At 48.1% G+C, this 26,769-nt stretch overlaps 2 protein-coding genes across 3 annotated transcripts in view; both read right to left on the reverse strand.

Moving 5' to 3' along the window:
• Window positions 1-24,441, reverse strand: part of LOC142803223 (uncharacterized) — a 40,496-nt gene extending 16,055 nt beyond the window's left edge. Inside the window, exons 1-5 of one of the 2 annotated variants that reach the window (XM_075888326.1) lie at window positions 24,243-24,332; window positions 23,785-23,892; window positions 12,018-12,090; window positions 10,322-10,371; window positions 2,806-2,908 (exon numbers count right to left, since the gene is read on the reverse strand). In XM_075888326.1, coding sequence (XP_075744441.1) covers window positions 2,806-2,908; window positions 10,322-10,371; window positions 12,018-12,090; window positions 23,785-23,787 — 229 coding nt within the window. In that variant the 5' untranslated portion in view covers window positions 23,788-23,892; window positions 24,243-24,332. Of the gene's footprint in view, window positions 1-2,805; window positions 2,909-10,321; window positions 10,372-12,017; window positions 12,091-23,784; window positions 23,893-24,242 lie in introns of both variants that reach the window. The other variant, XM_075888325.1, reaches the window with a different exon arrangement.
• The window catches only part of LOC142803224 (uncharacterized), a 42,080-nt gene continuing 39,670 nt past the window's right edge, over window positions 24,360-26,769 (reverse strand). Inside the window, exon 8 of the mRNA XM_075888328.1 lies at window positions 24,360-24,487. The gene's annotated coding sequence lies outside the window, so the exon portion shown is untranslated. The remainder of the gene's footprint in view (window positions 24,488-26,769) is intronic.

Consider the following 26,769-nt stretch of genomic DNA (forward strand, 5'->3'; position numbering starts at 1 on the left):
CCCATTCCTATTCTTCTAGTTACTTCCATCTCGTGGTTCGGTTCCACAGTTATTACCTGTCTTAAGTAGACAGTCTTCTACAATTTCAAGTGCACTATTAGCTATCTCGAAGCGCTGTTCTCTTCCGAGGTCGTTGTACATAACTTTAGTTTTCTGCAACTTAATTTTAAGACCTACCTTTCTGATCACCTTACCTAACTCCGTAAGCATGAGTTGCAATTCGTCTCCTCAGTTACTCAGAAACGCAATGTCATCGGCAAAGCACTTGTTACTGAGGTACTCTCTATAACTCTTATCCCTATCTCTTCCCATTATAGTCATTTGAAAACCTCCTATAAGCACGCGGTAAATAGCATCGGCGAGATTGTATCCCCCTGCCTTACACCCTTCTTGATTGGTATTGTGTTGCTTTTCTTATGGAACACTATAGTGGTAGTTGTTTTCCTGCATATTTCTTCCAGAATGTTTATATATGCTTCGTAGATGCCCTGATCCCGCGGTGTCTACACGACTGCTGACATTTCTACTGAATCAAACGCCTTGTCGTAATCTATGAAGGCTATGTGTAGTGGTTGGTTGTATTCCGAGCATTTAATACTGTGAATGAGGTCGATTGTTGAGACCATACCATTCTATGATCACTGCATCGTACTTTTCCAAGCACTTCCCCATCCTGCACAATGGCTGGGTGCACACTCAGTATAAAGTAAATTTCGCTCTTACTTTCATCAATAGGGCTCCTCCTAGTCCACTCACGTTTCCCTCTTTTTTGGGTAGCAGGTACTCAACATCCGTAAATTATTGTGTTCTGCTAATTCTACTAGTAGCTCCCATCTGGTATTTCTAGTAGCGATGCCGCAATCCCTACTGCCTGGTCTCCCGCCTGCTTCTTCCTTACCTTTGCATTGAAGTCTCCCACCAGTATTGTGTACTGTGTTTTTGCCTAATTCATTAACAATGCCACGTCGTCATAGAACCGAGTCTAAACAGGCAAGAAGCATGGGAATACCGACAGCTACAGACGAACTGCTACCCGAACCCTGTGCACCTCCACAGGAGCTACCCAAGCTTATACCTGGACAATATATGTACGCTATGTGTAACAGAAAAGGCGTCTTACAAACATATATTATGGGAATGCGCCAGCTTATCAACAAGTTCTTCTGAGGGCCTCCGGGAGCAGTGTCGACTTGTGCTGCTCAGCTCGGAGGTTCAAGACAAAAAATGGGCTATCCAGCAGGCTAGGGAGGCTGTACAGAGACAAGGTCTCCCGGTACCTCCTTGTGCGGTCTAGCCAGGACCACAAGCATGCGGGATACGAAAATAAAGTTTATTCATCATCATCTTCATAGAAGCTTTCAACTGACGCGTCAGTATGGCTGGATGTAGGCGCGCAAGCCTGTACCATTTTCATCTTGTATGTCTTATCGAGTTTAATTACAATACCTACCACCCTTTCATTTATGCTATAGTATTCTTCTATGTTGCCAGCTATATTTCTATGGATAGGGAACCCCACGCCCAGTTTTCTTCTGTCAGCCTTCTCACAATAGCAAAAAAACGAGTCCATTATTTACCACTTCATAGGTTTCATTTCTCCTCCTAGCCCCACTCAACCATATTACATCCCATTTAACACCCTCTAGCTCACTGAACAGTACAGCTAGACTTGCCTCACTAGATGAGGTTCTAGAGTTAAACATTGCCAAGCTCAGACTCCAATGGCGGCCTGTCTATAGCCAGAGATTCTTAGCACCCTGTACTACGTTGCAGATCTGACCGCCGCCGTGGTCAGTTGCTTCGCAGCCGCTGGGGTGTGAGGGCCGTGAGTTAATTGACGTATGCATGTGGGAGGTAGTGGTCAGATACTGCACCAGGGAAGCCAAACTTTTTTCTGGTGAGGGAGTGCGTTACCGGTGGTGGTCACCGGCTGGGCCGCACCCCAGGTCTCTTAATTCAGTACTAAATAAATAAAATAAATAAATAGGATATGTGGGGTTTAACGTCCCAAAACCACCATATGATTATGAGAGACGCCGTAGTGGAGGGCTCCGGAAATTGTGACCACCTGGGGTTCTTTAACGTGCACCCAAACCTGAGAACATGGGCCTACAACCTTTCCGCATCCATCGGAAATGCAGCCGCCGCAGCCGGGATTTGAACCCGCGACCTGCGGGTCAGAAGCCGAGTTGTTATAAATAAATAAATAAATAAATAAATAAATAAATAAATAAATAAATAAATAAATAAATAAATAAATAAATACTTTTGCTGCATTCGTTATGGACTAAACATTGTAAAATATTAAAGTCAATTCTGAACGCAGAAAGGATCCCTGTACAGTGCCGGGGGGACGTCTAACACTTGAATCCACAAGTGGCATAAATAAAAAAATAATAAAAGAATCGCAATGAAGGAAACGCTCAGGTACATTTGGTGCACTCACACATACAATTGCTGATATTGCATCTTTATGTCATTAGGACTTAATAGTTTTATATTGCAAGCCTGGTGTGAAGGCTTGGTTAGCGTACCTACCAGTGAACCAGTGGTGAGTGAGCACAGTGAAGAGCGTACCTACCAGCGAACCGATGGAGTGCTTGCACGAGCAGCGACCAGTGTGACTTAGCTATGGCGCTCACGATGTACCATGGATCACACACTATACCTGGAGTATTTTACAAACTTAGGTTTCATATATCGATTAGTACTACCCAACTCTATGTTACACCTTGTATGACGATACACTATATTATGTTACAATGTACTATATAATTCACTACGCACTTGATACTTGTAACTTACTGGCACTGGAAAGTGACGTGTTGGAGTGTGATGGGCCAATGGACAATATTGTGGACGTAGCGTCGCTGGCGTCGCTGCTGGAACTTTCACTGGTATTGTCCCTCTAAAGCAATAAAAGCAAATTAACAGCGAGAACATCGTGTCAGAACTACAAGAACCACAGTAAAAAATATTTTCGAAACAATCATTATAGTAAACAAGAATGCAATAAATAAGAATGATCAGGCAGCCTAAAATGTAATAAATTGCCATGGAAAATGAAGCAAAAAGATGAATCACTATTTTCAAGGATTCTCTATATCACGACCGCAAAACGTTTCTTCCACTGAATAATGATCAGCGGTAATAATAATAGTCGGAATCGACGTTCCAAAATTACCACGCGATTACTACAAAAATGCCGTAGTGGAGGTATGCGAAAAATTCAACAACGAAGTTGTTCAACGTACGCTCTAATGTAAACACATGAACGCAAAGCATTTTCGCCTCCATTGAAAAGTCGGCTGCCACGGCAGGAGTCCAAACCCGTGGCCGGCGGGTCCGCAGGGTTGAGCTATTAAGGAATAGAACTTTCTCAGCGTGCAATACTATTGGGCCAGTTATGACATCATTCGACGTGGATGCCCTCACGTTTACACCCACTGCCACATTTACGGTGAGTCTTTCTGTTTGATTTCGTTCCGTTTTCGGGGGCAAACATGCTGGGCATTCATTCGGGCGTCTGACGAGGTCGCACCACGAACCCACTGGGCTGGGACGCGGTCGGGCTCACAAACCTTGACGTGCAGTGCGCTTCGGCAACCTGTCGCCTGCAATCGGCTACTGCAGTGTTGCAGGAACTAATCCCAGGTGGCAGTGCCATCCGTACGCAGTTCTCACTGCACCGCGCCGCGCGGAGATGCTGCCGCCGTTGTTCAGTGTAGTAATCCGCCGTACCACTCGTGAATGGCGGCGCCTCCCGACAAAAGGTAAGCATACAAGACGCGTTCGTGCTAACCAGGTCATTTGCGTCAGTGGCATTGTAAAAACAAATCGCAGCATATTCACGGGGTGAATGATGGAGAGTGGGACGAAGCATAAAGCCGTCCATTCGTTCTTGCTTCCGTCCATCCATGCGTCCATCTGTGAGACCGTCCATGCGTCTATCCACCCGTCCGTGCATGCATCTGTTCGTGCGTCCGCACGTCCATCAATACATCCATCCCTGCGTTTGTCCATGCATCCACCCCTGCGTCCATCCATGCGTCCATCCGTCCGTGCAGCCATCCGTGCATCCATCCATGCATCTGTCTGTGTGTCCGTTCGTCCACCTATTCAACACTCCAAGTACCATCATCTGGCATCTTTTCATCATATATTCCGCATATAGAAGCACCGCCATCGAGCGGACATTCCAAGGACTAAACGAGAGGTGGCACACGCACACTTCCTTACGGCTTGCGCTTCGTGTCTACTTCCCACCTTTAACCACCTTGCGTTCATGGTATATACTACTTCACTGCATTCATGAAACTGTGGCCCAACGCTCGCTAAACCTTTCTAAAACCAAGGAGGTTACGCCTAGCGAGTATAATCTAGCAACCCTTTCTTGACAGATATTGCTCAATACACATGCCAATGGCTGCTAATTGAGACTGAGAGACAGGAGAATTCGGCTTTTAGTTAATGCGCACACTGCGAATTTTTCATTGTTCCACAACGCGCGGGAGTATGTATGTATGTATGTATGTATGTATGTATGTATGTATGTATGTATGTATGTATGTATGTATGTATGTATGTATGTATGTATGTATGTATGTATGTATGTATGTATGTATGTATGTATGTATGTATGTATGTATGTATGAATGTATGTATGTATGTATGTATGTATGTATGTATGTATGTATGTATGTATGTATATATGTATGTATGTATGTATGTATGTATGTATGTATGTATGTATGTAAGTAAGTAAGTAAGTAAGTAAGTAAGTATGTATGTATGTAAGTATGTACGTATGTATGTATGTATGTGTGTGTATGATTGTATGTATATATGTATGTATGTGTATGTATGCATGTGTATGTATGTATGTGTGTGTATGATTGTATGTATATATGCATGTATGTGTATGTATGTATGTGTATGTATGTATGGTAGAGATGCCGGCGAACACTGAAGTGGGTCAAGCTCTCAAGTGTTCTCCAGTGGGTCTACCCAAAAAGGACGCCGCTCGCGCTGGGAGCCCGTGCTTGGCCGTTACTGTCGCCATTTTGTATACTCGCTGTGTGCCTGCTAATAAACGCCATAACAAATTGGTGGAGAGTGCTACGATCCTCTTCGATGCCCTTGGAACTGCGCTCACGTACCCTGCAATCTACCATGTCCCACGACGCCTCTCAGCAAACGCCTCCTCCCAAGCCTCCCCCTTGTCCCGGTGTCTCCAGGATCCGAGATCCACCCATCTTTACGGGCGCCGATGGCACTTACGTGGAGGACTGGCTCGCCATTTACGAGCGCGTGAGCGTCCCAAACAAATTTGACGAGGACGGCAAGTTGACAAACTTGGTGTTCTACCTTGCGGGCGTTGCAGGCTTGTGGTACAACAACCACGCGTCCGATTTCGCAACCTGGTTCGATTTCAAGACCACTATCACCAACGTTTTTGGCCGCCCTGCCGTTCGTAAGCTGCAAGCCGAGCAGCGCTTACGCGAACTTGCTCAGCAGGCCGGTGAATCATTCACCAGTTACATAGAAGATGTCCTGGACCTGTGCAAGAAACACAACGACAGCATGTCCAAATCAGACAAGATCCGGAACGTCATGAAGGGCATAGGCGATGATGCCTTCACGATGCTGCTTGCCAAAAATCCAGGCACAGTAGCTGAGGTCATCACGCTGTGCCAGAGCTACGAGGAGCTCCGCCGGCAGCGTTCGATGACCCGTCGCTCCACACCACGAGATGCAGGGCTTGCAGGCTTGGAGGCGAGCTGTGATCAGGTGGCACTGCTGGCAGACCTCAAGTACTTCGTACGTGAGGAAATTGCGCAACAGTTCTCTCTCCTGCCCTTTGCCCACCCACCGGCTGGTCAACAATCAGCCACTACCATTCTTCCACCCATCCGCCGAGCGATTGAGCAGGAAATAGCGGAGGTCATGCCTGCGTACCAACCACAACAGCTTCCGGCCCCTGTGCCCCCAAGGTACGCCCAAGTGGTGGCCAGGCCGCCTCCAGTCGTTCAACCGCCCGCCCCACTGACTTACGCCGAAGCTGCCGCTCGACCTCCATCCTTTGCAGCGGGTATGCCGGCTACGTATGTTGACGTGACCTCTCAGACTCAGCTCCAGCACCCCCTGCAGCCTTTCCAGCCACCGTTCCGTCTATCGGCTCTTGCGTCATGGACAAGACCTACCTACCCCAGCGAACCGATGGCGCACACCCGACAACCGGCCCATCTGCTTTGCCTGCGGATACGCCGGTTAGCCGGCTTCAATTGCGCTGGACTCTCCTACACAAATGCACTCGTTTCGCCATCCGACCGTGCTTGCCGAAAGAAAGGGTTGCTAGTACCTTTCGCGACAGTGCAAATCGCGCAGAGCAATGCCGCTATTTTTGTGACCAACCCATCCCCGTACACTGTTACCTTGGTTCGAGGGGAATGTCTCGGCAGAGTGGAACCAGTGGATAACGCACAAGTCCTAGACGTACCTGATGACTCGCGTTGTCCCAGTTCGTGTACCATCAGCGCTGTTTCCACTTATGATTCATCATCTCCTGATGTTTTTGGCCCCTACATTGATGACAATCTTACGTCGGTACAGCGTTCCCAGCTTCTGGACCTGCTGCGAGAATATCATTCTTCTTTCGATGTCGGGCGAAGTTCTCTCGGTCGCGCATCCGCTGTTACACATCGTATCGACACTGGTGCCCATCCACCATTACGGCAACGTCCCTACCGCGTGTCGCCTGCTGAACTTCAGGAAATTAACGAGCAGGTTGATGATATGCTCAGACGCGACGTTATTCGGCCCTCGGACAGTCCATGGGCGTCTCCTGTTGTTCTTGTTGCGAAGAAAGATGGTTCGTTGCGGTTCTGTGTGGACTACAGACGGCTCAACAAGATCACTCGCAAGGATGTTTACCCACTGCCGCGCGTCGATGACGCAATTGACAGCCTTCACAGAGCCGAATTTTTTTCTTCTCTCGATCTGCGCTCGGGGTACTGGCAAGTACCCATGGCTGATGACGCTCCACCGAAGACTGCGTTCATCACACCCGACGGCTTGTACGAATTCAACGTCATGCCATTTGGTCTATGTAATGCACCTGCGACCTTTGAGCGCATGATGGACACCGTTCTGCGAAACTTGAACTGGCACACGTGCTTGTGTTACCTCGATGACGTTGTTGTGTTCGCCCCAGATTTCTCCACGCATCTCGAACGTCTGAAAGAAGTTTTCGCACGTGTGAGCAATGGCGGCTTGCAACTAAATCTGAAGAAGTACCGCTTTGCAGCACGGCAACTCACCATCCTAGGGTACGTCGTGTCTAAGGATGGCATTCTTCCTGACCCAGCCAAGCTTCGGGCCGTGGCTGAATTCCCCAAACTTGCGTCCGTCAAAGAACTGCGTAGTTTCGTGGGCCTGTGCTCGTACTTCCGACGCTTCATACGAAACTTTGCTACGATTATATCACCGCTGACGAAGCTCCTTGGAAGTAACGGGCCCCTCAATTCGTGGTCGTCTGAGTGCGACGACGCGTTCGCGAAGCTGCGCCATTTGCTGACGTCTCTTCCCATTCTACGCCACTACGACCCTATGGCCCCGACGGAGGTGCACACAGACGCCAGCGGCGTAGGCCTCGGCGCTTTCCTGGCACAGCGCAAACCCGGATTCCCTGAATATGTCGTAGCACATGCAAGCCGTACGCTCACGAGAGCCGAGACAAACTACACCGTCACGGAGAAAGAGTGCCTGGCGATCGTCTGGGCCCCTACAAAGTTTCGACCTTATTTGTATGGTCGCCCATTCGATGTCGTCACCGACCATCATGCACTATGCTGGCTTTCATCATTGAATGATCCCTCAGGCCGTCTCGCCCGTTGGCCTCTTCGCTTACAAAACTACGACATCCGCGTGCTGTACCGCAACGGACGCCAGCATGCTGACGCCGACGCCCTCTCGCGCTCCCCTCTGCCTGAAGGTGATGTGCTCTGCTCAGTATCCTCGGCTGCTGTTTCTGCCATTGATGTTGACATCATCGCTACCGAACAGCGAAAGGATAATTGTATCGGCCTGCTCATCGACTTGCTCTGTGATCCATCCGCAACGCCATTCACGTGTGCCTTGCGTCGTCAAGCTCGCCATTTCGCCATCCTTGATGGCCTTCTACACCGATGCAATTACGACGCCGATGGCCGGCAGTGGTTACTCGTGATACCCCGCAGTCTGCGGTTAGAGATACGTGGATTCTTCCATTCTGATCCGCAATGCGCGCACTCTGGAGTATTCAAAACCTACCATCACATTCGACAACGCTACTTCTGGCGCGGGATGTACCGCTACGTGCAGCAGTTCGTTCGCTCCTGCCTCGCTTGCCAACGCCGCAAACCGTCCTTGCCGTGAGCGTCCGTTTGGGCGCATAGGTATCGATTTGTATGGACCACTTCTTCTCACGTCGGCTGGTAACCGCTGGGCCATCGTCGCCGTAGATCATTTAACGCGATACGCCGAAACCGCCGCTATCCCTGCGGCTACTGCGCTGATGTTGCGTTGTTCCTACTGCATCGATTCATACTGCGCCATGGTCCACCTCAGGAGCTTCTCAGCGATCGAGGCCGTCTCTTCTTGTCAGAAGTCGTCGAAGCCATTCTCACGGAGTGCCATTCTGTCCACCGCAAAACAACTGCTTACCACCCGCAGACGAATGGTCTGACCGAACGCTTTAACCGCACCCTCGGCGACATGCTTTAGATGTACGTCGCCGCCAACCACACGAATTGGGATACTATACTGCCCTTCGTCACCTACGCGTTCAACACCGCCCCTCAGAGCACGACCAGTTCTTCACCTTTCTTCTTGCTGTACGGAAGGCACTCGTCACACACCATCGACACGATACTCCCGTACACGCCGGATCCATCTGAGTGTGCACCTATTTCTGAGACAGCCAGGCTTGCTGGAGAGTGTCGCGAGCTGGCCAAGACATTTACGACGCATGAGCAAGAGCAGCAAAAAAGTATTCGTGATGGCTCCGCCACTTCTGAACCCACGTTCCTTCCTGGTTTCCTTGTATGGCTCTCAATCCCGACCTCTGTAGCTGGCCTTTTTTCCAAACTACTCCCGAAATCTGAAGGTCCCTATCATGTGATCGAGCGCACATCTCCAGTCAACTATCTTGTCAAGCCAATTGAACAATCTTCGGACATGCGCTGTCGCGGGCGCGACATAGTCAACGTGAAGAGCCTAAAGGCTTACTATGATCTGCTCGTAGTGACGAGCTGTTAGGTCACCAGGCGGCTCCCTCTTCGAGCCCGGGGTAGTTGTAGAGAAGCCGCCGAACACTGAAGTGAGTCAAACTCTCAAGTGTTCTCCAGTGGGTCTACCCAAAAAGGACGCCGCTCGCACTGGGAGTCCGTGCTTGCCCGTTACTGTCGCCATTGTGTAACTCGCTGTGTGCCTGCTAATAAACGCCATAACAGTATGTATGTATGTATGTATGTATGTATGCATGTATGTATGTATGTATGTATGTATGTATGTATGTATGTATGTATGTATGTATGTATGTATGTATGTATGTATGTATGTATGTATGTATGTATGTATGTATGTATGTATGTATGTATGTATGTATGTATGTATGTATGTATGTATGTATGTATGTATGTATGTATGTATGTTTGCACATATATATATATATATATGCATGTATGTATGCATGTATATGTATGTATGTATGTATGTATGTATGTACGTATGTATGCATGTATGTATGTGTTTAGTATGTATGTATGTATATATGTATGTATGTATGCATGTGTGTATGCATGTATGCATGTATGTATGTATGTATGTATGTATGTATGTATGTATGTATGTATGTATGTATGTATGTATGTATGTATGTACGTACGTACGTATGTATGTATGTATGCATGTATGTATGTATGTATGTATGTATGTATGTATGTATGTATGTATGTATGTCAGCCAGCAAAATGCGATGATGGTCGTCTAACAAGGTACTTAGGCAAAAGTTACATGGATGAAATAAAAAAGGCACGTCTTCGGTCTTTATTAAATGTTCGTGCCCGTATAATTTCAGTGCCATTTCGTGACTCACTGTTGCACCACGGCTGATCAGTTACACACATTGCTCAACTCAGCTAGCTGGTAAGCTAAGTGTTGTGACGTGCCCATTACATGATTATTTGGCGACCCTTAGCATTGCAGTAACAGCTGATGCATGTAATAACTGGTATGCGAGCACACATTCTTACGCGACGCTGAGAAATGAATCACGTCTCACCAGGTCAGTCTCGGACCCGTCGGAGCTGTCGCTTGACTGGGCACCATCCGCTGAAAGAAGTGAGCAGGAAGTGCAAGGTTAAAATCGATAAGACAAAAACAAAGACTTCATCTACTGCTTCACTGACTCCGCCGAATAGCTGCACGCGACTGTGTCGAAGATCCACTGAATAGCCGTGAAACGAACGGTGAAGTCAGATTACAGCGCGCATGATCATGCCAAATCAACAAGTACCCCTCTAGGAACATTTTTTTCTCGGTTCCAATTCACCTGTTCTTCTTTCTCATTCCCTAAGTTTGAACTACTTTGAGTTCACAGGTGGCGCTTCACGAATATTTCGTGGTTTTTTAATTTATTTTGGCTGAAAGCATGCCCTTTAACTTTCAGATCATGACATGCAATATCGATAATATTAACGTGTAGTGGTCTTTGTTTACACCGGTAATTATACAGTTCGTAAAAACTAAGCGCACGTCATCGAAGCAGCCATATCGTGTGACCAGTCCGGCGAAAAGACGCCTTTTCTGCAAATACGCTCGTCCTAAAAATGAATATAGAATCCGTGATAAATACTACAATATTGCCACGTTCCATTTCTCAAGTTTTGTTATCGCCCCAATACATTACACATTTCTCAGCGCAAATCGCGCCTGCAGTTTTCGAGAAGCTTCAAGACTGTAGTAGATCATTTCGATAAGATCACGCCCACTCCACGAACTGTGCAGATTATTCTAGAACCTACGTCACCACCGGCGATAACGCTAGAACATTCGATGGCAAGAGTATAAATGCCGACGCACTTCGCCGCTTGTCAGTTGTTGATCGACGGCCGACGCTCCGTTCGCCGCTATCAATCCACTGCCACTGTAGTCCGACTTTCCATTTACTGGGCACAGGTTCGCCCAAATAATCAATTTATTTTTCGACTCGCAATGTGCTCCATTCGTCCACATCCCGACCCCGTGACAATATAGTGCACAGTGACAAGCCATTAATATTCTCTCTACCTCGAGCAAGAATGGTAGCAGTGGGGGGGGGGGGGGGAGGTGATCAGTTATAATAAATATTTGTGGGTTTCACGGCCCAAAACTAGTGTAATATTACAGGAGACGTCGTGGGGGAGGGGTTTGGAAATTTCGACAACCTGATGTTCTCAACATAGGCCCAACAGTTTAGTACATGGACCTCCAGCGTTTTGCCCCACTGATGTGGGTCATTGCGGCTGGGGTTCTACTACAGGCTTGGGGCCTGCTGACGACCGCCTTAAGCACTAGAACCCCACAGCGTGTTTGAGGCAAGCCGGGAATGCATAAGTGTATTAGTTTTTATAGGCGCGAATATTTTTAGGCCGGCACCCCACCATCGCCTTCGAAGCTCCCTGGGCGCACCAAGCGCGCTGAGCAAAACAACAAGTGTGCGCTTCCGGTGCGGTGGCCAAAGGCTCACGCTGAGCCGCGCGCACCACACACTCACTTGCTCAGTCGTTCCCGCCACCAAGCGCAGCAGACGCTCCTCCCACCCGCTCACCACCCTACCACCCTCATGAAGGCCAGCAGGAAGATCAGGCACATAGTCATTTAAGTGCCATTTCTAAGGGGCTTCGCTGGTCGGCTGTATTCGTACATAAAACGACTGCTTCTTTCCCTTTAATTACACGTAAAGCAAATGACACAAGAAGTAAGAGCAACAAAATTACCGGATGAAGCCGAGGTGCTCGCGCGGAGTTCTGTCACGCGCACTGTCAAACTCTCCCAGCTACCATGCGCATCCTGAAAGAAAAAAAAAGTAAATGACTCAAAGAACGCGGCTTATTAAACGTGGAGGGAAGTAATTCATCAACTCCTAATATTAACTCGAGTGTATATTAAAAGCGTAAGCATAGTAAAAATTAGTAGTTATGAGTACTATACTTTGTAAAACGTAAGTAGTTTCCGACGTGCTGCTCCGTGCCGTTTCATAGCCCAAATCCAGAAACTGTAAGCGCCTAAGAAAGCCACAAGGCTGTATTGGTTCCCCAGCTTCGTTCTTCCGAGAGCAGTTGGGGTTGGGTTCTGCATAGTGCGTCCCAAGCGTTACGCTGTTTTTAGGCGTCTGACTTCCACTTAGATCGTTTGCGTTAAAAAAGAAAAAAATACGTAAACAGGGGTTGAGTCGAGGCGACGTTTCCACACTTTGAGATGGTCTGTACTTCTCTATACAGTGTTTCACCACTGTGGTTCAACACTATCAAAGCTACGGGGTGTAAGAAAACAAAACGCTTGTGCAGCAAAACATAGTCTTTGAAGTAACTGCCTTAAAATTGATAGGTTTGGCAAGGAGTGGCGTTTGTTATGTGTGTCATAAGCCACATCAATACATGAAATGTTTATTTTTCATTGCCTATTTCGTACGCTTTTAAAAACTTTTGTCGCTTACCACCGATAACTTTGTTTACAATCAATATGTCAGCAGGCAAGCAGAAGTGATCACCTGCTTGATCCTGACTTGCTCTTGCTACACACAAACTGCGCTGACAGGAGCATAGAGTTTCCTAATATACACTAGAGGAAACTCTGGCGCTAGTGTCTATGGCAGCTGCAACGCACGGTGCTTCAGCGAGCATGGGAATGATGAGTAGTACACACATTTGTCTAATCTTCGTACTTCTGGCCTCATTTTGGCTCCGTGTGTGTTCGTGTGGCTTGGAGCTGTTTACTCACGGAACAAAAATCAGCGAATGTTCACCGATTGCGCTTCACAACCTTATTCTTTTAGACTTACCTTTCCAAATCAGGTCACGAAGCTCAAAAAGGTTGAATATTTGTTTCAAAACAAAACCGAAACACAGCAATAAACAAAGCCGCAAGTACGATTCACCGCCCGCAAGTACAAAGACTAGGCAAATGTGTGCACTACACATGATTCCCATGGTCGCTGAACGATCGCAGCGCCAAAGTCCCCTCTAGTTAATTTTAGGAAGCTCTATGAACAGGAGTAAACAAGTAGCGAAATTAGCCATTGATTTGTTTCATCTCACTCTGGGAATAAAACATCCGGTACAATTTGTCATTATTAGCGAGATTTTCTGCTTGCTTAGCCGCAAATGGTAAGCTTAAGCTCTGAGGCAGTGTTTGGACTGCGTCGCCATACCGAGGACGCTGCATCTCCGAATATCGGACATGCAACCTCGCACAGCGTTCCGTACGCGCTGGATCCTAGCTTGGTGGAAACAAAAAAAAAATCGCATATACCACGTACAGTGGGAATCGATGATATGCGAAGCACGAATGAGGAAAATTGACATGTGACTTTAAGATCAGCACAACGTTACGAGGTGGAAATAAATGATGCCCTACATGACTTCCGTGTCATGATTATGATTGATATGTGGGGTTTAACGTCCCAAAACCACTATATGATTATGAGAGACACCGTAGTGGAGGGCTCCGGAAATTTAGACCACCTGGGGTTCTTTAACGTGCAGCCAAAACTGAGCACACGGGTCTACAACATTTCCGCCTCCATCGGAAATTCAGCCGCCGCAGCCGGGATTCGAAACCGCGCCCTGCGGGTCAGCAGCCGAGTACCTTAGCCACTAGACCACCGCGGCGGGGCGTGTCATGATTATCATGTTTGGATGTGTCGCTTACCATTGTCATCTATTCACGTCACGTGATACGATATTTAGTATATGTGGAGCTAGCGAAATACCCGCGAGCACGCTATGAGCGTGTTTTGTTGTCATGTTCTTACATCACACGTGTGTCAGGATTATCATGTTTGCAACAGTCACATATTTCGTCATCCATTGACGTCCCGTAACGCCAAATTTGGTATATGTAGAACTAGAAAAACGGCCACGAGGCCATCATGGAGTCGCGCTTGACACGGTGGCATTACGTTAGCAAAAAATGGCAGCATATCCACGGAGTGAATGATGGAGAGTGGGGCGCAGCATCCGTCCGTCCATTCGTACTTGCTACCGTCTGTTTATGCGTGCGTCTACGTGGCCGCACGTGCGTCCATCCGCCCATCCGTGCGTGTGTCCGCACGTCCATCTGTGCGTCCGTCCCTGCGTTCATCCATGCATCCACTCCAGCGTCCGCGCATCCGTCCAGCCGTCCGTGTAGCCATCCGTGCATCCATCCATGCATCTGTCTGTGTGTCCGTTCGTCCACCTATTCAACACTTCAAGTACCACCATCTTGCATCTTCTCAACATATGTTTCTCATACATAAGCACCGCCATCCAGTGGACATTCCAAGGACTAAACGAGAGGAAGCACACGCACACTTTCTTACGGCTAGTGCTTCGTGTCTACTTCCCACCTTTAACTACCTCGAGCTCATGGTATATATTAGTTCACTGTATTCATGGCACTGCGGCCCAACGCTCGCTAAATATTTCTAAAACCAAGGAGGTTACGCCCAGCGAGTACAACGTAGCAACCCTTTCTTGTCAGATAGTTCTCAATGTACATGCCAATGGCAGCTAAGGGAGAATGAAGAGACAGGAAAATTCGGCTTTTAGTAAACGCGCACGCCGCGAATTTTTATTGTTCAACAACGCACAGAAGAAATCTCCCACCGGCACCACTTTGGAGGTCAAAATGTAAGACTGGTTACACACTACTACTACTACTACTACTACTACTACTACTACTACTACTACTACTACTACTACTACTACTACTACTAGGACTACGAGGGACGAAACGGTGCCGCTATAAGAAGCTTTGCCCCTAAAACGCGAGCACACTATATATTGTAACGATGTTGAAGGACTCGGGGTGTAATAAAACGTATTTATTAAAGGGCGAACCTGTGCCCACAACTAAAAGGGACTATGGTCGTAGCGCGCTACAGCAGAACACCAAAGATGTCTCCTTCTACTTCTTCAAGAAGAGTCCCAAGCGCATGGCGCACATCACCAGGGGCCAGCTGGGTACTCGTGCTATCATCATCGTCTCTGCGCAACACTAGTCAGCGCGCATGTATGTCCCTGTGCGCGTGGTGATGGGCGCGTTGTTTGAATGCAGGCACTATGTCGCGGCATAATCCCCGTCCTCATACGCATCGTACCGATGCATGAGGCAATGAATAGATTCGTGGTAGGCATCACTGGTCTTCCGGTGATCTTTCATAGTAAGGCTTCATCCGGACTACATGTACAACCTCTGTAGGGTTGCGGCGTTTTGAGCTCCCGTGTATAGCGGATCTGACTTGGTAAGTTACATCGCTTACACGATGGAGTACTTCGTAAGGCCCAAAGTAGCGGCTGAAAAGTTTTTCAGAAAGTCCACGGTGACGCACTAGGGTCCATATCCATACTTTGTCCCCTGGTTGAAAATGTGCTTCGGTACGACGCTGATTGTACCGATAGGAGTCGATACGCTGTTGGCGGCGTATTCTGTACCTCGCCATCTGTCGTGCTTTCTCGGCTCTTTGCAGGAAGTCGTCTAGGCCAGGTGGATTGCTGCTTTCATCATTCAGTGGTAACTTGGCATCCAGTGGAGTAGTCACTGTTCGGCCGAATACAAGTTCAAATGGTGTCACTCACGTTGTTTCTTGAACGGCTGTATTATATGCGAACGTGATGTAGGGAAATATTTCATCCCACAGCTTATGTTCGACGTCGACATACGTTGAAAGCATATCAGTCAGAGTTCTGTTCAGGCGCTCCGTTAGGCCATTTGTTTGAGGATGGTATGCTGTAGTTCTTCTGTGGTCTGTATGTGTCATTCGCATCAGACATTTCATTAGGTCTGCGGTAAAAGCTGGGCCAGGATCTGTAATTACGACGCTGGGTGTACCATGTCTGTGGACTATGTTGTTGATGAAGAACTTGGCAACTTCAAGAGCTGTTGCAGTGTACAGCGAGTCAGTCTCAGCGTAACGAGTGAGATATTCCGAGGCTACGACTATCCACTTCTTGCGTGCAGTCGATGTCGGAAACGGGCCTAGGAGATCCATACCGAGTTGTTAGAATGGGGCATGTGGTGGATCTATTGGCTGGAGGAGGCCTGCAGGTTTCAAGGATGGAGTTTTTCATCTTTTACACTCACGGCAAGTTTTCACATAACACTGAACTGATGATAACAGTTTTGGCCAGTAGAATTTTAGGTGAATTCTGGCGAATGTACGGCTGACACCCACGTGTCCAGATGTTGGCTCATCATGACATGCGTGCAGAATCTCGTTTCGTAAAGGTGCAGGTACAACGAGAAAAAACTTGTCACCATGAGGCTTGAAGTTGCTCTTGTAAAGGACCCCTTCTCGAAGACAGAACGAAGGGAGCCCTCTGGATAAAGTGCGCGGGACTTTAACGTTGAGTCCTTGCAGACGCTGTATAAGCGGCAGCAAATCGGGGTCATTTTGTTGTTGTTGAGCAATTTCTGATGCCTGGACGACGCCTAGAAACGGGAAGTCTTCTTCCTCCGCCTCATTTGTCTCCACTGGTGCACGTGACAGGCAGTCGGCATCGCTGTGCTTTTTCCCAGATTTGTATACCACGGTAACATCATACTCTTGTAGCCTAAGGCTCCATTTTGCTAGTCGGCCAGAGGAATCCTTCAGATTCGCCAGCCAACACATGCAATGGTGGTCACTACTGCTCGGAATGGTCTACCTTAGAGGTACGGCCGAAATTTAATTATGGCCCAGATGACCGCGAGACACCATTTTTCGGTTGCAGTGTAATTTGTCCCAGCTTTCGAAAGCTTGCGGCTGGCATACGCTAGCACTTTTTCTTGGCCGTTTTGCCGCTGGACTAGAATGGCTCCGAGGCCGACGTTAGTCGCATCAGTGTGAACTTCAGTTTCGGCAGTCTCATCAAAGTGGGCGAGGATTGGAGAGGCTTGCAGGCGTGTTCTTAACTCATCAAATGCTTCCTGTTGGTCAGTTTCCCACATAAAGGGCACCTTGTCTTTTGTTAGATTAGTAAGTGGTTCAGCAATGATCGAAAAATGTTCCACAAATCGCCGATAGTACGCGCATAAACCCAGGAAGCGACGTACCGACTTCTTGTCCTTGGGTGTTGGGAACTTCGATATGGCAGCTGTCTTTTCGGGATCTGGCCGAATGCCGTTGGAGCTGATGACGTGTCCGAGGAATCGAAGCTCTTCAAAAGTGAAGTGGCATTTTTCTGGCTTGATGGGCAAGTCTGCTCAACGAATGGCTTCTAATACAGTGCGGAGTCGCTCTAGATGTTGGTCGAATGTAGCGGAAAATACGACAACGTCATCCAAGTACACCAAGCAGGACTGCCATTTCAGTCCCGCGAGGACAGCGTCCGTCATTCTCTGAAACGTAGCTGGCGCTGTGAACAGGCCGAATGGAAGCGCTTTCAATTCGTAGAGGCCGTCTGGGATTATGAATGCCATCTTTTCACGGTAGCGCTCATCCACCTCAAATTGCCAATATCCGCTCTTGACATCAAGGGAGGAGAAGTATTTCGCACTCCGTAGTCGATCGAGTGTATCATCGATACGCGGCAGAGGGTATACACCCCGTTTCGTTACGCTGTTCAGTTTCCGATAGTCGACGCAGAATCGAAGGCTGTTATCTTTATTTTTAACAAGCACTACGGGAGACGCCCATGGACTGCTGGAAGGCTGGATCACGTCACCTGAAAGCATCTCCTCCACTTGTTTCTTGATTACGTCTCTTTCCTTTTGCGATACTCGATATGGGTGTTGGTAAATCGGTCTCATGGCTTCTTCTGTTATAATCCTGTGTTTTGCAATAACCGTGCGTCGCAACTTAGAGGACGTTGAAAAGCAGTCTGAAAACTCTTTTATAAGGGTGAACAATCGTTTCTTTGGATAATCTGGGAGCGTATGGTTAACGTTAACTGATGCGTCGACGTTGCAGGTCTCTTGTGGAGTGGTTGGCGTTGTCGCTAAACTGCATAGATCAGTCTCCATGCAGAACTCGTGTAAATAGGCGATAGCCATACCTTGCGCGATGTGCTGACATTCATTCCCTAAATTCATAAGGAGAACATCTGAGCGGCCCCTCCTTAAGTGCACAACACCCCTCGCCACGCTAATTCCTTTGTTTAAAAAGAGCTCTACGTTTCCATCCGCTATTCCTTCGTGGTCACAAAATGCCTTATTTTCAACAAGCACCATTACACTACAGCGTGGTGGCACAATGACGTCATCATCAACAACGCGCAAAGCAGTAAGACGTCGCTTTTCCGATTCCTTCACCGGCATAGCTTGTTCAGTCGAAAGCGTTACACAGGATCTGCGCAGATTAATTATGGCTCCATTGGCTTGCAGAAAATCCATTCCTAGTATAAGCTCCCTTGAACAGTCCGGCAATACGATGAAGTCAGAAACGTAAATAAAGCCTCTTATTTCGAGCCTTGAGGTGCATCTGCCAAGTGGTGTAATAGTGTGGCCACCTGCCGTGCGTATCTGTGCCCCACTTCATTTTGTCACAACCTTTTTCAGTTTCTTTGCCAATTTGTGATTCATTACCGAATAATCAGCGCCGGTGTCAGCTAAAGCATTTAGCTCGTATCCATCTATTTTCAACCGCAAATCTGAAGTAATCTTCGCACTGTTGCGCTTATCCTCTGTAAACATAGCATCGTCACCTTGAAACCGTAATGGAGGATCTTCGCAACTGTAGTTATCAGCGGCCTCACCTCCACAGGTCGCTTGCTTCAGTTTTCGCGGTGTTGGCTTGTAGAACGATGCCCAGACCGTGCGGAAGAAGCACGTGGGCTGGGTGATCGGTAACGCCTGGACAACGGCGATCTTGGCTGATGTTGGCGTGGAGTGAGTGTGCTCTGGCGCGCGGACAAGTACTCTTCGATCTCCTTTGGCCGTTCACCGTTTCGAGGGCATGGTGCGCACAACGGAAAGCCCCTTAATCCTGCCTGTCGGTAAGGGCAGAACCTATAGAGGTGCCCTGCTTGCCTACAATGGAAACACAAAGGCATGCGCTCATGGTCACGACAGATGTAACTTTTCCGGGGCCTTTGATTCACGTAGCGAGCTACACCACGGGCTCGTGGCAGGTAGGTAGCCGTCGGTTCCAGTGGACGAGGTGCGCTGCGTACCGTCTGTGGGCAAGGAGGGGCCATCGCAACTGCTGCATTGGTGTGCGCCGCGGGTTGTCTGAGTATTTCAGAGTACGTTGAGATGCGTTGGATCGGCTGTGGCGCACGCTCCGGCTCACGTATCATCTGCCTCAGTTCATCTCGTACTACGTCGACAACAGACAGTATTGCTGCAGCGTGAGGTGCTTGCAACTTGCTGAGCTCTTCCCTGATCACCGAGCTGATGAGTTCTCGCAGGGCGTCCATGTCACTTTGCTGGCGTCCAGAGAAGGCATTGACAGGTGCGTAGTTTATGTCTCGATTGTACTGTCGAGCCCGCTGTTTTAGCGTTTTCTCGAGGGCTGTCGCTTCCGTATGAAACGCCGACACTGTTCGTGGTGGGATTCGGACGAAAACAGCTACGCCACCTCATGCGTGTGGTGAAGCTCTTGCTTCACCACACGCATGAGGTGGCGTAGCTTTTTGTCTTCAGTCATATGGGAATCTGCGCGCTTGAACAGGCGTATCATGTCCTCAATATACATTGCGACACTTTCGTTGGTGAGTTGGTTCCTGGATTCCAGCGCAGCCTGCGCCTTTTCTTTGCGATCCGCGCTGGCATAGGTCACCAGAGCTTGTCACTAAAATTCATTCCAGGTCGTAAACGAGGTTTCATGGTTCTCATATCACGTCTTTGCGAAGTCTTCCAAAGCAAAGTTTACGCGGCGGAGCTTCTCTCTCTCGTCCCAACCGTTGAAACGTGCCACTCTCTCAAAGAGGTTCAGCCAATCTTCTACGTCTTCATACGAGTCGCCATGAAATACTGGTGGCTGGTGAGGCTGATTTATCACCACTTGGGCTGGTGTTACATGACTTGTCATGGTCGCGGCGTCCATTGACTGAGTTCCCCTTGGCGTGAAGTGGAGTGGACTGAATTTCGGTGAATCACCTCGAAGACGGCGACTGGTCCTCTGATGCACAGGTGTCAGCTCCCCAGGATCAACTCGCAGGTGGTCGGGGCTACGCTGTCTTGCGTTCGTAGGGCTCGGATTCATTCCCCAGCACGTCCACCAGAAGTTTAACGATGTTGAAGGACTCGGGGTGTAATATAACGTATTTATTAAAGGGCGAACCTGTGCCCACAACTCAAAGGGACTATGGTCGTAGCACGTTACAGCAGAACAATAAAGATGTCTCCTTCTTCTACTTCTTCAAGAAGAGTCCCAAGCGCGTGGCGCACATCAGCAAGGGCCAGCTGGGTTCTCGTGCTTTCATCATCGTCTCTGCGCAACACTAGACGACGCGCATGTATGTCCCTGTGAGCGCGGTGATGGGCGCGTTGTTTGAATGCAGGCACTATGTCGCGGCAATAGAGTCTGACGCCAGGCGCGACCGGCTCGACCAGCGTCCGTCGGCGCGGGCCGAGGGCAACCGACGCAAAATGCGACATGCTGCGTTTCGTGCTGATGCGTTACCCAGACAACACAGCGTCTCCCTTTTTTCGTGATGGAGGAGTGACGGACGCACTGAAATGCGCATGAGTCAAAGCAACGCAGCGCGGTGCGTGCCTGCGAGTATATGGCGGGGCCGGAGCGGGCGTCGCAACGCCGGCGTGACGCGTAGAAATGAACGCCGGCGAGAAAGCGCACCACGTAACGTCGAATTGTATTGGTGCATTGACTGTGTCATGTAGTCCTGTTAGGGGCGAAGCTCCTTATAGCGGCACCCGTTCGTCCCTCGTAGTCGTAGTAGGAGTGTGCAAGCAGTCTTGCATTTTGACCAACAAGGTGGAGCCGGTGGGAGATTTCTTCTGTGCGTTGTTGAACAATAAAAAAATTCGCAGCGTGCGCGTTGACTAAAAGCCGAATTCTCCTGTCTCTCATTCCCCCTTAGCAGCCATTGGCATGTACATTGAGCACTATCTGACTAGAAAGGGTTGCTACGTTATACTCGCTGGGCGTAACCTCCTAGGTTTTAAAAAAATGCCGCCATATCCACGAAGTGAATGATGATGAGTGGGCGAAGCTCCGGAGGTAAACCTGGTAAACCATGAATCCTCCGTACATTTTGCCCACTCGATTTTATTGCAACGCTCCCCCTAGCGTACGTCGCCGCACGATATCGAACGATGACACGCGCCATATGTGGCATCATTCCTATTTTATAACACCTCGAATCTTTCATAATCAACTACACGTACCGCCGTCTAGTTTATAACATCTTGCATCTTTTGGACGGACGGACGGATGGATGGATGGACGGTTGGATGGACGGACGGACGGATGGACGGATGGATGGATGAACGGATGGATGGATGGACGGATGGACGGATGAATGGATGGATGGATGGATGGATGGATGGATGAATGGATGGATGGATGGATGGATGGATGGATGGATGGATGGATGGATGGACGGACGGATGGACGGATGGATATGGCTGTACCCTTTAGATCGGGCGGTGGCTAGCGTAATACTTAGAGCTGAACGAGAGGTGGCTACATACAGGGGACGCACAGCCCACGCCTTAAGGAACTTCGCTCCTAAAAGCTTAGCGAGCGTTGGGCCGCAGTGCTATGAATACAGTAAACTAGTATATACCATGAACTCGAGGTGGTTAAAGGCGGGAAGTAGACACAAAGCGCAAGCCGTAAGAAAGTGTGCGTGTGCCTCCTCTCGTTCAGTGCTTGGAATGTTCGCTGGATGGCGGTGCTTCTATATGAGGAATATATGATGAAAAGATGCAAAATGGTGGTACTTGGATTGTTGAATAGGTGGACTAACGGACACACAGACAGATGCATGGACGAACGCACGGATGGCTGCACGGACGGATGGACGCATGGATAGACGCAGGAGCGGATGCATGGACGAACGCAGGGATGGACGAACGGACGGGCGGATGGACGCATGGGCGGCCACACAGACGCACGCATGGACGAATGGAAGCAAGAACAAATGAATGGACGGATGCTTCGCACCACTCTCCATCATTCACTTGGCGGATATGCTGCCATTTTGTTTTCTCACATGACACACATCTCATGATTATCATGTTTGCACCAGTCCCATATTTTCGTCATCCATTCACGTCACGTAATACCAAATTTGACATCTGTGAAGCATGTGAAAAGGCCGCGAGGCCATCCTGAGTGTGGCATATAGTCATGTTCTTACATAGCTCGCATTTCGTTATCATGTTTGTATGTGTCCTTTACCTATGTCGTCCGTTCGCGTCGCGTAATACCGAGTTTGGTACATGTGAAGCAACGAAACGGCCGTGAGCGCATCATGAGCTTGGGATGTAGTCATGTTGTTACTTGACACGCATCTCATGATTTTCATGTTAGGGTGTCGCTTGCGTTCGCCATGCAATCATGTAATACTATACCACTTTTGCAACATGCAATGTGAACGAAACCACCGCAAGGACTGCAGGACTATGAAAGGTATATCATGACATTCATGACATCCATGCCATAATTTTCATGTTATGACTAGTCAAATATGTTGTTCAAACAGTCATGTTATGCCACACCAGGTTTGGTACTGATATTATTACCGAAACGCCCAGGAGAGCTAAAAGTCATAGGCGGCTCTAAAGATAGATAGATAGATTAGTTAGATAGGTTAGATAGATAGATAGGTAGATAGATAGATAGATAGATAGGTAGATAGATAGATAGATAGATAGATAGATAGATACAGTCAAAGTCGCCGAAGTTCACTCAGAAATGCTTCGCATTTAATATATATTCCACGATTTGAGTACGATCTACTCGACTATGGGATAGTGGAAACTCTCCCTCGGAAAATACCTTAGATTTGTAAAGGTTTGTCTAACCCACGGTGGAAGAAATATTTACGAGGTGAAACTGCCGTTAGAATGAATGCAGTGGAAGTACTTTATAGAATTATTCGAAGAACTGTAGTACGTGCGTCCACAGGTGTCCACAACGTCGCGAAAATAGAAAAGTAACTTGCTCCGAGGGAAACATTTCAGCTGGTGGGGCCTTGCGACGCAGGCCGCAACCACAAAAAAAAAAAAAAACAGAAAAAGAAAACGCAACCGCTCGATCGTGGTCGAACGCGTTCCGCGCCCGCGCTTTGTGACTGCGGCGGAATGCGAGCAACGCAAGTGACAGGTTCGCTCAGAAACCGAAGCGTTCAAAATTCTCTTTTCTGCCGCAAGACTGCACCAGCATGAGTGGTGTTGCATCTTCTAAATGTTTGTTCATCCGTGGTCTAAGCACAGGACAGTTCCTCGGCTGATGACCCGAAGGTTACAGGTTCTATCCCAGCGCAGTGATTACATTTCGATGGAAGGCGAACTGGTAAAGGTTCGTTTGCTGCGCGATGTGAGTGCACGTTAACGGACCCCACAGGGTCTTTACTTACGGAGCACTGTCCCAAGGTGCGCCTCCAGTCTTACCATAGTTTTCACATGAAAAACCCGGGTAATATTGTGGCGCGGCAGTAGTTACGCCGACGCGGTTGGCGGGCACACCATAGTCCACGACATCACTCATCCCCAGAGCACCTAAAAAGAGGTACGCCCACCTGAATGGTTTGTCGCCAGATAGCAAAACGCGTTATATATACAATGCAATTTTGCAGCTAGTCTAGCAGACGCAGCCACTACACACTGTGGCGTTGTCCACCGCCGCCTGACATCCTATCACGTGAAATGAAATCGTAACCAGAAACACAACGCAACAATCACATTATCGCAGAACAGTTGATTCGGGGCGACCCGAAGCGAGTTGAAGAGACGCCGCGCGAGCCTTTCATTTACGCGGTAACGGTAGATTCCGTAGGCTTAACAAGGTGCTTTCCCACGTTCAGGTTGTTCGAGATTATTAGAGGAAAAGCCCGAAGGCAAAAACTTACTCGAGTCACCCGTACGGCCGTCGACACAGCAACGAATGGAGCCGAGGAGCTCGAGTGGTCTCCATTCGTCGACATAAGGCCACGCTGAGCCGAAGGAGTGAAGAAAAGGTTCCCCATAAGAGTTGCGCGTGCTCCGCGAGTCTTTGACGTTTTCCTCGTCTATCTTTCTTGGCACTGGTGGAACCTGGTTGTACTCCAAAACGCTTCGCCGCACTGGAACGCTGCCTATTTCACACTGAAGATCACTGAAAAAGTAACAATCGGGCAGGTCGACTTCACACAAATGCAGGGAGTGCCTCGACACACGTTTTCTCAACTTTGTGACATCGGTGGCGTCTACTGCGGCGCAGCTGACGACAGCGACTCGTCGGCGTCTCTCCGCTCTACGGCGGCTCTAGTGAGAAGTATGGGACGCGGGGCAAAATATCAAGTCGTGGCGGCATCACCCCTTTCAAAGCATGGCAACATCCTAAAGAGAAGCGCATGCATTGAGGCAAAATACTAAAGCAGAAAGAAGCAGCGAAAAGTGATGTTGATTATTCCCTCCTCGATTATCTTACCGCAGCATAAATATACTCCCGATCTTTTTACTTCAACGATTTCGTCCTGCCTATTGTGCACGCCTAATTGATAGAGGCGTTCTGTGCTAGAAATCATAGAAGAGTATTTAAAGCTTTATTGAGCCTAGGCATTCGGGCACGTACGTTACAGGGTCCCCGCATTACCCACTGCGTTAACCGTTCATGAGTTCATGTACTTTAACATGAATTGGTGGGAATATCGAGCACCCCTTTAAAGCTTTTCCGAATGGGAGTGTTTGGCTTATTTTATGTCGAAGCTGCACCAGTTGTGCATGGCAGCTACGTAGATGATGATTATTAAGGTGCAGGTAAGGTAATACAATGCAGTAGAGTTTAAAACATCAAACTTTATCTGCGGGGTTGGGGGTCATTTTACTCGATGTACCAGCCCTTGGAAACATTTCATACTTGTCGGAATGATCGAACTTCTTATACAATAATGCAAAGTAGAAGATTAAAGCAGTGTTTGCGTTTTGTGCATTCGGTTACGCCGAGGTGGCTATTATTGTGCCATTGTAGTTCGCACATTGCTCAATTTATGGTAGGACCCAGCGTGCAACTTTTTACTGCAACACACGTTTTGTCGCTACTAGTGTCATACCTTTATATTGCTATGGGGCTCTTGTCAATGCCGTTACCACCATCTTGGATAGTAATCGTCATTGCCGTCACCATTACAACACTGTCTTCAGGCCATTACTACTGTTGTGATTGTATTCATGTCGAGCGTACTCTGTCTCAGGCGCCCAACGTTGGGCGTTTACTCACAGGTGACGTAGCCTTGCACGGGGATGTGTGCGCCATCGATTTATGCATCCATACATCCATTCACTCTGCCCTCTTCTTGTCTCCTAAGGTTACACCTACCATTTTTCTTTCCATTGCTCGCTGCGTCATCCTCAATTTAGGCTGAACCCTCTTTGTAAGTCTCCAGGTTTCTGCTCCGTAGCTAAGTACCGGCAAGATATAGCTGTTATATACCTTCCTCTTGAGGGATAGTGGCTATCTACCTGTCATAATTTGAGAGTGCTTGCCGAATGTACTCCACCGCATTCTTATTCTTCTAGTTACTTCAACCTCGTGGTTAGGCTCTGCAATTATTACCTTCCCTAAGTAGACATAGTCTTTTACAACTTCAAGTGCACTATTACCTATCTCGAAGCGCTGCTCCTTTACGAGGTTGTTGTACATTACTTTCGTTTTCTGCAGATTAATTTTAAGACTCACCTTTCTGCTCTCCTTGTCTAACTCCCTAATCATGAGTTGCGATTCGTCCCCTGAGTTACTCAGCAATGCAATGTCATCGGCGAAGCGCAGGTTACTAAGGTATTCTCCATTACCTCTTATCCCTAACTGTTCCCATTCTAGGCTTCTGAAAACCTCCTGTAAGCACGCGGTAAATAGCATTGGGGAGATTGTGTCCCCCTGCTTTACACCCTTCTTGATTGGTATTCTGTTGCTTTTTTCATGAAGCACTACGGTAGCAGTTGATCCCCTGTAGATTTCTTCCAGAATGTTTATATATACTTCATCTACGTCCTGATTCCGCAGTGTCTGCATGACGGCTGATATTTCTACTGAATCAAACGCCTTCTCGTAATCTATGAAGGCTATGTATAGTGGTTGGTTATACTCTGAGCATTTCTCTATTACCTGATTGTTAGTATGAATGTGGTCAATTGTTGAGTAGCCTGTTCGAAATCCTGCTTCTTCCTTTGGTTGATTGAATTCTAATGTTTACTTTACTCTGTTAGCAATTACCTTTGTAAATAGCTTGTATACTACAGAGAACAAGCTGATCGGTCTGTAATTCTTCAAGCCCTTGTCATCTCCTTTCTTATTATGTATTAAGATGATGTTAGCGTTCTTCCAAGACTCTGGTACTCTTTCCGTCAGGAGACACCTCGTAAACAGGGTGGCTAGTTTTTCTAACGCAATCTGTCCTC

The sequence above is a fragment of the Rhipicephalus microplus genome, chromosome 3 (genome assembly GCF_043290135.1).
Source record: "Rhipicephalus microplus isolate Deutch F79 chromosome 3, USDA_Rmic, whole genome shotgun sequence".
Lineage (NCBI taxonomy): Eukaryota > Metazoa > Arthropoda > Arachnida > Ixodida > Ixodidae > Rhipicephalus > Rhipicephalus microplus.